The 15,727-nt window shown below is 40.4% G+C and overlaps 1 protein-coding gene across 3 annotated transcripts in view; it reads left to right on the forward strand.

The window, feature by feature from the left end:
* Positions 1-10,666, forward strand: part of SLC38A10 (solute carrier family 38 member 10) — a 46,993-nt gene extending 36,327 nt beyond the window's left edge. For 2 of the 3 annotated variants that reach the window (XM_072403494.1, XM_072403496.1), the window contains exons 12-17: positions 1,009-1,176; positions 3,132-3,722; positions 4,971-5,060; positions 5,897-5,920; positions 6,582-6,731; positions 7,700-10,666. In XM_072403494.1, coding sequence (XP_072259595.1) covers positions 1,009-1,176; positions 3,132-3,722; positions 4,971-5,060; positions 5,897-5,920; positions 6,582-6,731; positions 7,700-8,700 — 2,024 coding nt within the window. In that variant the 3' untranslated portion in view covers positions 8,701-10,666. The remainder of the gene's footprint in view (positions 1-1,008; positions 1,177-3,131; positions 3,723-4,970; positions 5,061-5,896; positions 5,921-6,581; positions 6,732-7,699) is intronic. The other variant, XM_072403495.1, reaches the window with a different exon arrangement.
* Positions 10,667-15,727: the final 5,061 nt, after the last annotated feature.

Below are 15,727 nucleotides of genomic sequence, written 5' to 3' on the forward strand. Positions count from 1 at the left end.
CAACTCTTTTCTTTTCCTTTCATTTCCTTTTCCTCCTGTTCTCTCCCTACTCTTTTCCTTTCCATTCCCTTCCCTCCCCTCCCCACTCTTTTTTTTTTTTTTTCTTTTTCCTTCCCATCTAACTTTTCCTTTCCATTCCCTTCTCTTCTCTCCCAACTCTTCATTTTTTCTTTTTCTTTCCTTTCTCTCCCTAATTTTCTTTTTTACTTTTCCTTTCTTCCCTCCCCACTCTTCTCTTTTCCTTTCTTTTTTTCTTAACTCCCAACTCTTCCAATCCATTCCCTCTTACTCTTCTCTTTTTATTTTCCTTTCTCTTCCCTGTCAACTTTCTCTTTTCTCTTTTCTTTCATTTCATTCCCTTCCTACTCACTTCCTTTTTCACCTCACTCTTTCCTTTTTCTTTCCTTTCTCTTCCCTTTTCTCCCCTACTCTTCACTTTTCTTATCCCTTCCCTCCCAACTCTTCTCTACTCAACTCTTCCTCTCTCTATCCTGATGCACTCCCTTTCATTCTCTTTTGATTCCCTCAAATCTCTCTGCAATTTCTTATTCACTTGGGTTCCTTGTTCCCTGTTTGTTCCCCCCTCGTCCTCTCCTACATTTGCCCTCCTGATTATCTGTTTGATGCCCAGAAATATATTACAACCTCTGACAGACTTTCCACTCCCCATTACAAACATATTTCAGGGAGGATAACTTGTGCCCTCATCCTACAATCAGGAGGGAATAAAAACAAATGATTAACAGATGTTGTCCAGCTCTAGGGTCAATGTCCTTCAGAATGCTTATGTCAGAAGAGGGTTAAACAGGACAGAGTTTGTATGTTATGCTGCTGTATATAGATAACAGAACACACAGGTCTTTGTCTTGCTCACATAGCTCCCCCTGCTGTAGGAATAAAAAAAATGTATAGTGGTACATGCCCTGCAGTCACAGAAAGCGCCTAGTTACGTTTAGTTTGCTTACATTTCTTATATTGTTTATCTGATGGTCTGTTCTGTATCTTCAGTCCAGAAACCTGTTGTGGAGGAACCAGCTGATGACCGAGACAAGCCTAAGTTACCTCCAAAGAAAGATGAAGTGGAGCAGCCCCAGATTAAAGGCCCCATTGATGTTCCCCAGCCAGAGGAAGGGAAAAGGAAGCAGGAAGAGGTCCAGCTGGACCGACCTGACAAAGGTACCGAGGACAAGAGGCAGGAAATGGGTATTTGGGTTTAAAAAAGTGATAATTTCTTAAAAGTTCTGTGAAAATCGTATGCTGTGCAACACTTCACACTGCAAAAAGTTCAGAAAACCAAATGTATAATTTAAAGCAAAACTGAAACACAGGTGAAATAGTGTTTATACACTACAGAAATTAATTAACAAACTCAGACTTCATGGAGAATAAGCCCATTATTATCTCTGTATGAAGCCCTCCCTCTAGTGCATTTACATGCTATGTTTTGTTTCTTCAATTTTTTTCCTTCAGCGGGAAAAGATTTTTATTACTGCCAGTGACATCATCACCAGGCTTGTAAAACCGCTGCAGGAATACCTGCTGGTAGCTCTGTTCCTACTTAACACATACCCCTCCAGGACTACATCTGTTGGAGCACTTTCCCTAAACACAATATTTCAGCAGGCTGTTGCGAGTCTGAAAAAAGAAAAAAATATAAATGTTGCAAGAGATAGGTGGGGATGTTCTGTAGTCCAGCAAACAGGAGCTCATTGAATTTCCAGCAGATCAACAGATATTCTTCTGTACTTGTCAAGAAAAAAAGGCAATGTTCAGTCAATTTGAACTGCTTTCCATTTATCAGTAATTGCAGATATGATTACAGTTATTCTACAGAAACCAAGCAATGACCCCTGACATTGAACAACCTTCAGAATTTGGTTGATTGTGAATCTTATTTCCATCTGATATTTTTACAGCAAATCAAACACACCATTTATGGCATTCATATCTTAAAGAAAACTAAACCCGCTATACTCCCTTGTTCTGTTCCATCACAGGGCGCCACCAGCTTTTTTTCCTCTTTGCAATCTTCAGCCATATTGATTGGCTGGGATGACATTACTCCCATGCAGAATTGGGGGAATTCATTCAATCCTGGCAAGTGCAGGGAAGCTAGGATTTCGAGGTATCCTGCGCCTGAGCTGCGCGTGGCTCGGAGCGATCAGAGAGGTAGGAGAAATTATTACAGAAGGGACATTTCTTTTTCCTTTCTGCAATAATGACTTGATTTGAAAGGTTTTAAAAGTGGAACTTTACTTCCTTTTTAATTACTTTGACAGAAAATGAAATTTCGGAGTTCCCTTGATTTAAGAAATTACCAGGGGTTAATTTTAAATACTTGCAGTACATGGAAAAGCTTATTATTAGGAAAGCTTAGAAATAAAATGTATGTAAACCCTAACAATGGACTTTTATTTGGTCCCTTTTAGTTAATTTATTATATACGATTGAATATTTTGTTATATCCATCCAAATTACCCTGCTAGAAATCAAGTCCTGTCCTGTGTGCTCTGCATGGTTACCAGGGTGGACCAGGTACATATCTGGACAACAGAACATCTTTACTGTTATTGAGATGAGGTGTTTTGTAGTTCTGTACTAGGTTGGTGCTGCTCCCCAATACACACTACAGAAAGTAACTGTTTTCATCCAGGATTATGGTACTGACATGAACCCACTTTGGTTCTGATACATTATAAAGCACAACTTCAGGCCAAAAACTTATTTTTATTATATCTACCCAAGGTGCTGAGAATAAACAGCCTAGACTTTCTTCTACATTGTCCCCAAGATGTCCTCGGTCACCTGGTTGGATGATGTCTGTTAGATTTGATTCATACTTCCCTGTTGTCGAACACCTTTACCAATGCTAAAATTACTTTCCATATGCTTTCCATGAAGCATGAGTTTATCAATGCAACTGTGCACTGCCATTTTTCATGTTTTTCACACAAGTCAGTGGGTTCTGTTAGGCATATTTGAGTGATTTAGCAGCTAATTCCACACACTTTTGAAATGATTTTGGGCACCAGCAGCCAATTATAACAAGACAAAATTGGTAGATGCCGACACTCCCAGAGGCATGGCCTCCTGTCTTTGTTTTTTTTCTAAATTTTCCTCTATTTGGCCAGGCATTGCAGTACCCGTTGGAGAGGCCCACCGTCATGAGCCTCCAGTTCCACAGGACGGAATAGCTGTGGATGAAGGAAAGGACCATGAGGAGTTTGTGGAGAAGATAGTCCCAGATGCAAAGGTGGATGTTGGTCTGAAGAATGGTAAACCAGACGAAAATATAGAGGGTAAAATTGAACGGCAACTTCCACGCCAAAAAGAAGAGGCACCACCTCAGCAACCCCCTCAGGAGGAAGGAGTAATGAAGAAGGATCCTGAGAAGCTACCTCCAGGTAAAGAGCAGGAAGTCTTGCCTCCAAAGAAAGATTCTCAAGGAGACAAAGCTGAGAATGAAGTGGTGGATTCCAAGAAGAACGCAGAACCAGCAGCAGAAGACCAATCAAAAATAGACCTGGCGCAAGTAGAGAAAGTTCTAGAAAATCATCTCAAGAATGTTGAGGGGGCAGCGGGTGAGAATGATGGCATTGATCTCGCCCTAGCAAAAAAAGTGTTGGAAAAGCAGCTCCAAAATGCTGAAGAGCCCATGGTAGAGAAAGAGAAAATTGATCTGGCGCTGGCTGAGAGAGTTCTGGAGAAACAAATCAAAGAAGGTAAAATGGAAAGTGATATCAGGTAAAATAAAATGTAAAATAATTGTAAAAGCAAACTAACCTTTGCACACCTTGGAGTAGCTATTTTCAACCAGGGTCCCTCCAAAGGTTGCTTAGGGGTTCCTTGAGCTGTGATTGAAGGCCTTCATCCCTGTTGTCTCTGGATAGTTCAGGGGCCACTGCTATCTGGCAGCATGACAACAGTGAACTGGTGGAATTTGTTCCACTAACTACCATTGCATTTATTCCACTGACCACCCAAATTCATTGTCTTTTGCACAGGTTCTCAGGGACCTAACAATTACTTTGAGTGTTCTTGTTGGATATAATAGTGGAGAAAGGCTGTCTTAGATATACCAAAAATGACTGACAACCTATGTTCATGATCACACACGCATATCCCCCTTTCTCCCTACATGTGAGCAGTGGAATCCCCTGGATTAGAGGTTTGGATATGACTGGCCTTTTTTGGTGATCACAGTTGTGCAGATGTTACATAACTCATTCTGTGCATTAACTTCTGCTACCAATAAGGATCCATTGACACAATTCCATGATGCAGTACTGTGTGTTCTGCATCACACTTAATAATGCATTGAGGAAAACTGAGCTACTGCAATACAATAATTTTAAATTGGCTTCAGTGTAGCGATAATCACATTTTCAGAATGTTTCTTTGCATTGCTATGGTGTACTGTTGACCAAGTGCATTGTGTGTGTACTTTGGGTGCATTTTACAGCAGAACTCCAGGAGCATCTTAAACCTACCCATACCCAGTGGTGGCCTTCGACACTGAAAGGGTTAAATGCCTATTTTTACCTAGGTACCAATTTTAAATCAGGTTTACTCACCTCATTCCTCCAGGCTACCGCCTTTTTATGCAACTGGTCCCCCAAAACTCCTCACTACTTTATTAGTTGCAAATGCTCACAAGTCATCATATATTCAACAATATTTATATAGCGCCAACATATTACGCAGTGCAAAAACTAAAAAAAAAAACACATGTTTTAATGGTACCCTGGATAAAAAAGATAATATAACCCTTGCAGTGTGGAGGGGGGGTACCCCATAGGAAGGGTAACTTAGCTTCAAAATGAATGACAATGCACATAGACCTCACATTTCTGAACTTGTAAGGTGTTATTGCATTGTGTTGGGTGTGAAATCTTAAACCTTTGGTCCCAATAAAAAATGATGTCAAAATAGTGCAGTATAATAAATCTGAACCCTTGCTGTTATTCCAGATGACCAGAAGGATCCAGCACCTGGAGATGCAGCACCCGAACAGCGTGAAGTGAGAAACTCTGAAAATAAGGCAGCGGAAAGCCAAGAAGGTTGGTGCTGTTCACTTCCATCACATAGCTAGACAGCGAAAAGACAGATGTGCAGCAGAGGATGTCCTCTTCAGGCTACTCTGCTCAGCCTCATGCTTTGTACTCTGCTAAGTCGTGTGTTGCCGATATGGAGGAGTTTATAAATATCCTTCTCATTTAGTGAACCTTGGCAATTCAACAGTTAGCCCTTAAAGCAATTTGTTCAATTTATAACCTAAACTTGACAATAACATCTATATGATTGTTTGGCCATCGTATTCCAAAGCCATGACCACCCTCCCAAACGTGGCTATACCAGCTACCACTTTTATTTTTAATTCCCACCATATTTTGGTCAAAAGAACACTTGTTAGGTCAAATACTGATGCTGGATAAAATGATCTGGCCCGCAATCGACATTCCATATCATGGTCGTTCAGATTAATTTTCTTTATTATTATTAAACAGGATTTATATAGCTCCAGCATATTTCACAGCGCTGTACATTAAATAGGGGTTGCAAATGACAGAGGAGGAGAAGGAGAGAACCCTGCCCCGAAGAGCTTACAATCTAGATCTGTGAAGCTGGCTTTGTACACAAGAGCACATTCATTCTGGAACAAAAAAACACCCACTTTAATTATTTTAAATCTTTTTTTAGTTCTCCTCACCTAATGCCACCTTGCTAGAAACTATTTCGGTGTGTTAGATGTCTTAGCTTCTGTTTAGGAATAGGATCCCAATTTCTAATGTTCTTAAAGACAGAACCAGGAGTCATGTTAGTCGATACTTTGCCGCATTGTAACCTACATATCTCTTCTCTCTCCTCTTTCACGCTGTCCACGGGATGCTCACAGCCGAGCTCAAGAGGCTGGCACAACGTAAGCATGGCGTGTAACACAATGCATGTGTAGCTGTAGACGTGTGTGTGCTATCATTTACTAAAACAATGCTGAGATTTGTCTTGCAGTACATCATAATATTCATAAAGATAGAAGCTTTCCTTAGTTCTGAGCAATTAGAATGATAAAAAGTGCTCAGTTTGGTAGTTGTGAGTTATTGCTTTTTGCATATTGCATTGCATTGTCACAGTACATCAATCATGTGTCCTTGTCTGACCTCTGCTGTGCAGGGACTACAACAGGCTGACACCATGTCCTATTCAGGTACTGATGCTGCTTATTTTAAAAATGGATATGAAGCTGCTTTATTTGTGTATTTCAAGGAAAAATCTAGAATAGCCTTTTCCTGCATTGTTTGAAGCTGCACATAAACAGCAGACCAGCTCTTACTCACCCCTCTATGTCTCTGTGTTCCCCTGTCCTGTAGAGAAAACCACCCTCAATGTGCCACTTCATGCCCTAACAAATTTCAAAGTGCTTTCAACACTGCTTTTCATTCTCATTCATCACTCTAACAAGACAGACCCATAACTGAAAAGAGAATACAATAAAATGTGTTTCGAAAATTCAGTAAAACTCAAAGCTTAGTAAAAAAAAATTGCTATAAAAATGTCTGAACAACATCTTTATGTATACACAGAAGCTGGGAAGGCAGAGCTCTTGGACCACGCCATCTTGTTACAAGTCATTAAAGAGCAACAGGTGCAGCAGAAACGTCTTCTGGATCAACAGGAGAAACTTTTAGCTGTGATCAAAGAACAGCACATGGAGATTCACCAGGAGCAGCAAGGTGAGCTAAGATGGAAGCCATCAGAGAAGAAGTCTTTAAACTTCAATCCACAGACATGTTTAGTATTTATCTAGCAGACCGCAGTAAATGAAGTGGAGTACAGATGTACAGATGTCTGGTCTGAAAATGACAAATCTGGGCTGTATGTGTCCCTCAAGGACTCAAGTTGAAAACCTTTACATTAGAGGAAGGAGATGCCAACATTTTTAGGCTATTTTTTCAAATTACCCTGGTAAAAAACAGTAACTATTGACCAGAGTATTCACATCTGGGTCATGTTCCAGTGTTCTGTATTCGGGTCTGGGACATTATATAGATTAGCTGGATCAGTACAACATCTCCTCTTACACATTCCTTTATCAAGGCCTATGGTTGGAGAAGGGGGCATACCTTGTTCTTAGGTACTTTACATGGGACTTTTTAGGTAACTTACACATATTCAATATATTAAATTTACAATATTTCATTACATATGCTTAAAATAAATTATAAGATCCAATATCAAATTCATGCAATTGAAGCAAAACTGAATATACGTTGTCCTTTGTGCTGACGCATTTTACCAGCAGGCTTCTTCAGAAGGTCATTTCGAAGAGTTGTATAAACTTTAAATTTCAAAACTGTAGAACACCATACAATACCACCAAAACTAAAGAAAGACTAACAATAATACATAAGTAGACCATAAACAACAATGTACGATGTGGTACTATTAGTCCCTCCCTCTCAATTGAAAAACACATGTGAAGATAAAGAGTTAAAGAGCCCTAGGGAATGGCAGAGCAGTCCCCAGTGATGCAGAGAGTGGTGCTAACTTGATGAAGTCAGTGTCATTTCCATGCATCACCAGGGATTGCCTACTATTGGAGAAGAGCTGACAAAAAAAAGCTATAAGCTACAATTACACTTCAGCTGCATATATGAACCAGTCACAATGCCATTATATTGTTCCTTTTTATTGTTTTTAGGTGACAAGGCTGATGGCCTTGCTGCAGAACATCAAAAAAGTAAGGAAGACATGAAAGCAGGAAAAGCAGATGAGAAAGAACTCAATAACAATGAGCCCATAGTAAATGCACAGAACGAAGAACAGAAGAAAGATGCAGATAACATCGGCTTACCCACACCTGAAATGAAAATGGTAAAGGAAAACCCCGTCTTGCAGAACAATAAAGATCTAAATATTGTGGAAAAAGTCCCAGAAGCTGAGGTAGTGAAAAAGACAGAGGATGATCCTGCAGTTCATAGAGCCGAAACTCCACAACAAAAAGCAGAAGTTAAAATCCCACCTGCGCAGGCAATCCATCTACAAAAGCCAGCACAGGAAGAGGAGGGGATACTGAAGAAGAAAAATCAGGATAGGAGTCCTCTCAAAATTCAAGATGAGGACCTTAAAGCAAAAGAACACAAGGCCTTGCCAGATCCTCTGGAGCAGAAGCTTACTTTGGAAAAGCAAGTTCCAGTGGATAACGCCGTAAAAATAATAGCGGGAGGCTCAGAGCAAGAGGAAGCAAGACATAAAGAGGTCAAAGTTCAAAGAGTGGTGCAAGATCCACAGAGATCAAATCTCAATCCTAATGTCCATAAGGAACCAAACCTTAATGAAGTGGACAGTCAAGCTGATGCAATGCCAGGGAAAGATCCAGTAGTACCAGCAGAAGCTGCAAAACCAGCTGATAAAAACAACATGGAAGATAATAAAGATGGTGTAGTATCAGATAATGAACAGGGCAAACCAAATCGAGACCTGAAGCTGCAGAATGACTTCGATCTACGGAGAAGGAAGAGAGACCTTGCAGGTGAACCACTGGAGAGTGACGGGTCCCATATCATTGGGTTCAACCCCGACCCAAACCCCAGAGTCAATGACCTTCACTCAGCGCTTAATGCCCATCTCAATGCCGAAGCAGGACTGCAGGTGGTTTACAGCCGACAAATCAAACAGCTAACGGAGAAAAAGAGAAGATGATGGCTGCTAGGATATGGTCATCAATGGAACTGTCCAACAGACCAAAATGAATGGTGATTTCATTAAAATGTAAGCTGCTCTGTTTCTGCAGCAATGGGAACCAAAATGCAAAATCCTGCCAATAATTTTATCCTGATCCATCACAATCTAGAAAATAATTAGACATGACTGCTTGGTGTTTCACAAATTGAATATTGAAACCTGTTTTATAGAGAATTTGTCAATATAAGTGTATGGAAGTTACCACTTTTTGTTTGCTGTTAAAATGACTCTACCACTAGCTTCAGGCTTTCTTGTAAGAACAAACCCCCACTCACTGATTTTGCCTCCTTGATATTCCATCAGAGCCCCTGGTGCTTCTGGGTATAGGTGAGCATGTGACCTCCATCTACATTGCCGTGTATGGGGGAGAAATGAACAATCACCAGGTCCAAACACAGTCACATGAGAAAGGGAAGGAAGATAATAAATTCATTTCCCTTTTATTTTATGAGCACATGAGACTTTATTATTTTCCTTCTTTGGTCAAAAAAAAAACCCAATGCATTTGCAGATAGCTGGCTAAACCTTTGTACTGATTCTTCAGGGGCAAGATGAGAAATATTTGTACCTTTGTTAAAATCAAAATCCATTATCAAATAAGAGCACCAAAACTCATCATCCATAGTTTGATAACATTAACCGAGATACCTTGTATGATGTACTTGGCATTATTAGTCATCCTCATGTCGCACAAAGGGTCCCCAAAAAATGGATACATCGTGCAGGACTGCTCAGCAACAGAGGTCTCATCTTGGCCTAGAAGAAGCGGCTATCTGCGAAACGCATTATATTTTCTGACCAATAACAAGCAGTGAAATTATATCGTCACTATTACACACACGATGATGGAAATATATTTATTAATTTGTTATCCTTTTAACATTGAAGATTTTTTTTTAATGGTGTTTCTAAACATAGAAGTATATCTTTTAATCTGTCACTATCTTTAATCATATCTTTTATCTTTGTCATATCCAATATTATTTGGTGTGAATCTTACACAAGAATTAGGACCAGGAGCGGCTTGTATCAGTGAGCAGGGAATTGTTTTGACATTTCTCTCTTTAGTGTATAATTGGGGCTATGTACTCAAGTGCTGTTTTCATCTATGTGCCCCCAGACCTTGGCAGGGAAGGGCAGCCACCCAGAATTCCTTACACCTACGTCAAAACAGCAACTTTATGACCAGTGGTAATGGCTCCAGATTGCAGTTTGGGAACACGTATGAAAGTGTAAATCCCAAATGTATTCACTGCATAGATCAGATCATGAAGTTGCAATGAGATGAGGATAACAGCTGTGGCTTGCTTCTTTAAAAACAAAAAAAAATGTGGTAAAAACTCCCATATCACCATGCTGACAATTTCTCTTTAAATCGGTTTATCCTCCAATATGCTGCAAATAATATACCCTGTGTATGGGCACAGGTGTCTCAGGTACTTGGGGAAAATATACAACTGGTAAAAAAAAACGGTGGTGGAGAATTGACCATGATGGTCATAACTTATCCCTTACTGATTGTCTTCTGTGATAGCAGTTCCTGCATACACAGGCCATGGACATTGATTGCAACAATTTCAAGACCAAACGTGTTCTGTTGTAGTATTGTTGAATACGATTTTCCTTTTCTCAATTTTTTGCTCTTGAATCTTACAACCAGGGAGTTATCACTCCCAGACACTGTGCCTTTTCCTGAACTATTTTCGGTTTTTACACATGAACTTCAACTTTCCTGAACCCTCAACTATTAACAGCAGTTTGATGTAATCTAATGAACACGCGCAGTGCTGAAACTGTCCAGTAGAGGGCGGGCAGTGCACACAGGAGGTTTTCCAGGTTTGGTAACAATAGATATTACTGCCACACAAACTGTTCTTTTATGTTCTGTTATTTAATGTTATTAAAGAATTGCCTTTTCAATTCAGTTTGCGCCTTTGTCATGATTTAGAATTTGTGTTCTGCTTTTTCTAGAAGTCTGCACAGAGCAGGGAAGATACAGTCAGCCTGTTTGGAGTATGGAAATTCCAGCATGTCCTTTAGGTTTACTATAGTAGATGCAATACCTTATAAAAGACTAGTGGCTGCAATGCAGAATCTACCACCTGGCAAGCAGAGTGACATTGTCTCAGTATTTTAGGAGACCGAGGCAGGTAAGTGTATAATATATAGGATGTACCACAAGCCCCCCCCCCCCCCTACTTAGTGGAACTTTGTCATGTTTTGGGGCATTAGAACTTTTAGCTGGTAAAAATATTATTGTATTTCTTTCTATGGTGCCCCAAATCATACAACCCTTGGAATGACTGTTGTGAAATCAGCAGGATATATTAACAGGAGCTCCATTACTCTGGCCTGAATATTGAATCTGTGCTGGAATTCTCCGGCTATGCATTTTTGGAAGCACCTTCTGTTTCAATACACATCTGTAGTAGAAAAGGCATTGGTCATGGGCATCTGCTCTGAACATTAGAACCTTTTTATATGCAGCTCACCATGACCAATACTTACCTCCAGCATTGTTAGTGATCTTAATTGGGTCACACAGCCTTTTTTTAGAAAGTGTCTGGGTACATTTTTATCCTACATGTGCAGCTTAGCTCCATTCATTGTACTGGGGAGTCATATACAAGCTTCCCCCCTCACCCAGGAATCCTGCAAACCCTGTAGCAATAAACATGGCTGCAGCTTGCTTGTAGAGGAATTGGAAGCCAGGGCTTATGACGAAAAGCTATGCAACTACAAACGCTCTAAAAGTTGCTGGACACAAAGGTGTACATATCAGAGCAGGTTGGCTGTGAGCAATGGGTAAGCAATACTTTTTTATCACAGTTACTACCAAAGATTAAATTGTCCTTAAAAAAAGCTACTTCCTGCTCTTCCTGTGGGAAGCTCCGCTCTCCAATACATTAATATATCAATTCCTTATATTGTTTTATTTTAAGTGTCTCTGAGCTAGTCATGTGACAAGCAGGCTTTGGTCTTTTCTTGTCCAGCTCTTGGTATTTTATACTGCAACCCAGAACAACTCTCATGCATTAAGTGCAATATCATGCAGCATTTCTGGGGTTGGGTATTACAGTGGTCCCCAACCAAAAAAATTTGGATGTTATTTGCAATTTTTATGTTTTATAAATAATAAAAAAAAACAAAAATAATCTAATAAATTGTTATATTCTGAATGACAATTTTCGCCTTTATATTTCCCAAAATAATGAACTGTACTAGGGAGGCACAGCGTGACATCAGTGTAGTCTTAAGTTGTATAAGGCAACCGTTGGCGAGCCATACGCTTCAGTATTGTTTCCACCATTACAACAGTCACCCCGCTCTGCCAATACCTATTCTCATCCTATTGTTTTATTTTATTTATTTCTCAGATGCTCATTTAGGTAAATATGACCTCAACTGTGTATTTTCTTTAACTGTTATATTTATTGGCATCAAATAGTTTGAGTTTGATAAATATCATTTCTTGTTTGGTCTTAGATTCAAATGAAATAAATCCATAATGAGTGAGAAAAAGCAAACAAATATTTTGTGTTTCTTTAGTAATACCAAAGATAATGCAATTAATGATAACAGTAACAATAGTAATACTTCACTTACCCGAGAGCTGATCAATGAATCGGAGCCACCACGGTCCTTGTCAGCACCATTAGGAAGATCATTATTTTACAAATGTATTTATCTTTTTAAAAAAAAAAATCATATTAATTGTCTGTGGGAATTACAATTATGAACTTAGTGGTCCACTAGGTCTGGCGACCGCTGGTCTATGATAATTTGAGTTTACAAGTAGTGGGATAAATGATAGCGGGATTTTAAAAAGGGTTGGTGCTGAACAATGGAGCCTAATAACTGGGGTGAATATTGCTTCAAACACACTGGGCAATTGGCTGTCTGATCTGCACTCCCTGGGCCCATTCTATTCTATCCTCAGAAACCACAACTGGCGCTGAGTTTCTTCTGTTGTGTTGGCAGACATTACAATACATGATAATTCCTTTGGTTTGAGTAAAGATGTTTAACATTACACATTGCCACACTCTCATGCCAAGTCTTCAACACGTTCTACAATTATGCCACAGACTGCCAGACATAGAAGCTCCATCATAGAAACGACAACTGGATTACATAAAAGGAAAATTAATATGGATGCATTTCATAGGCTGTGCAATAAAGTAAAAGATATACATGGCAAAACAAAAATTCCAAGTTAAGAATTCCTCTAGCACAATTATTTGTGGTACAAATGATTCCATTTATTGGTTTGCTTTTGATATAAAAACAAAAACAACCAATTCTGTTTCCTTAATGCTAACTAAATCTGTAAAAGCCAAGCACATATGCAGAAGTGTCAGTTCTTTAATAGAATCCATTGATGAGGTCCCTTCCTCCAGCCATAGAGTCTTAAAGCAGATAACTTTTACAAATGGCCGATCAGGCAGTCATTGAAGAAAGAAACAGGCGATGCCCTTTCTATAATAATCCCTCCTACCTGCCTGATTGCTCTGGGTATCTAGCCACAAAGCTGAGCCCTGCATTTGTTGCCATAGCTTTGGGTGCGAGGGATAGCTGGCAATATCAGCTTCCCTTGCATGTGTCATGGATGAATGAATGAACAAACTGTGCGGGAGCTACGTCATCCCGACATAGCCAATCAAAATGGCCGAATATCTTTTCTTAGAGGAAGAAGAGACTAGAAAGCAGATATGTAAGTCCCATGGTTTTATTTCTGCTCTAAAACTCTCTCCCACTTCTACCTACCTCTAATGAACTGTTGGAGAAAAACTTAAAATGCCCTATGCAGTCATGTGACACTCCAGCTCTGGGTCCTCACCTCTTACAATCAGTGGCATTGTTAGGGTGTCACTGCCCTCATGATGTGGGCACTTTGCTCTGTCCAGTGAAGAAAGGCGGTCAGGCAGGTGTTGGCAAATGACCATTATTATTGTGTGTTACTTCCCCCACCTCCTAGATTGTAAGCTCTTCGGGGCAGGGTCCTCTCCTCCTCCTGTGTCACTGTCTGTAGCTGTCTGTTTGTAACCCCTATTTAATGTACAGCACTGCATAATATGTTGGCGCTATATAAATCCTGTTTATTAATATTAATAATTATTGACTCAGAGGTCCCCATACACCTGATCTCACCAACACTTACTGCCCAGGCATGGTTCACCATCACCAGCATTAAGGTGCTTCAGAGCAATGATGTGCAGCTGACGCCCTTGTTGATGTCCATTGCCATGGCAGTTGGTCAGGCACTGATTCGGTCCCTTGGTATAGAATGATTTAACCAGCTCTGTTTAACACAATATCTTTAATTACAAAACCGTTACATGATTACATTTTTTATTTTTAAGATCAGCTGAGCCGTTTACAAAGCTTTGGGTTTGTACAGAGATCAGTGAACGATAAAGCTCCAACCATTCATATACGGTATAGAAAGCAGCATGCTGAGATTCATCTGTACAGCCAGCCATGATGCGGGGGATTCACTGAATCCAGGGTCCGTGTATAGCAATGGAAGGGGATTCATCATCGTGCTTTCTTCTTTATCTGCATGAGAGAGAGATCTGTAACCTTCATCCTATACAACTGCAGGTGATTAAGCTTTCATAATAAAATAAAGCATTGAGGGGGATATTTTAGCAGACACATGAATAGGGGGGAATAATTTAATTTACCCCCCTCCTTCCTGATTGGCTGATTATGTCTGAAGGGGTGTATAGAGCAAGAACTTTATACTTTGCGTGGACAGGCCCCGCCCCTTATAAAACGACAGGTGCAGTTAAGCCACACCTCATAGCTTATGATGTCACCACTGCACTGAGGATCGGCCCACGTCCTGGAAGCTGATTGCATAAAAGTTCCAAGCTCAGGACAGAAAGGATTAATGACAACTTTCCTCTACTCTTTACACCCCACCCCCCTTCCCAGACTGAACAAGCCATTGATTAGAAGAAGAAGGGAGTCACATGACACCAAAACATTGCAAACTCACAGCTTTAGTGATGCATTGCTTTAACTCTTCAAACTCCTTAGCGCACACTCCTCTCCGCAGCTCGCTCTTCCCGGTGGCATTGGCTGACACACACTTCCCATAGGCCGCTCCCTGAAATAAAAAGGTGGAATAGGTGGATCCGGTGTCACCGTGACTTTGTATCAGTCTGGTATTTTTATTATATATTTATATAGCGCCAACATATTATAGAGTGCTGTACAAAGCCCAATGACATGTAAGAGAAGACCACAATCTTTTACTCCATGTCAGCCTAGATGAAGTCATGTGACTGGTATGTCATGAAAATATTCATACAGATCCTTAAGTTACTGACAGATCCACTTTAAGGACCTCTAGAGAAAATGAATCTGGAGCTGTTATATATTTAAATAAAAATGTGACTTTAAAACAAATGACTTGCGGATAGTGGGGCTTAGGTCGTCCTAATTTTATAGCCTAGATTTACTCCTAGATTGTAAGCTCTTCGGGGCACGGTCCTCTCCTCCTCCTGTGTCATGTTCTGTATCAGTCTGTCATTTGCAACCCCTATTCAATGTACATCGCTGCATAATATGTTGGCGGTATATAAATCCTGTTTAATAATAATGTTAAGTGATGGAGACTTCACTGGCAGCATGCTTGTTCTAGGTCAAGCGCTCATTAAAAGGCTAATCAATGGCAACTTTCATCTTCAAGTGTCAGGGAATCTAGACTGCTATATGATGAACAATCCACTTACCTGTGTCCCACATTCTGCCAGCAGCCGGGACAAATCACCGAACCTCCCCGCAGTCACTGCTTTCCCGGACATCACTTTGCTATGGGCGCCGCCATGTTGCCAACCACTGCGTAGAGCGAGCCACCAGCTCCTGATTGGTAAGCCGTCCGCAGCTACACCCATTAAGGAGGAGGAACCGGCGAGCGGAAGGCAGCTAAACGATTGGCTGAGGGTGGAGATACGAGCGCGTTGATTGGCCGATG

Source organism: Pyxicephalus adspersus, chromosome 3, assembly GCF_032062135.1.
Source record: "Pyxicephalus adspersus chromosome 3, UCB_Pads_2.0, whole genome shotgun sequence".
In the NCBI taxonomy this organism is placed as follows: Eukaryota; Metazoa; Chordata; class Amphibia; order Anura; family Pyxicephalidae; genus Pyxicephalus; species Pyxicephalus adspersus.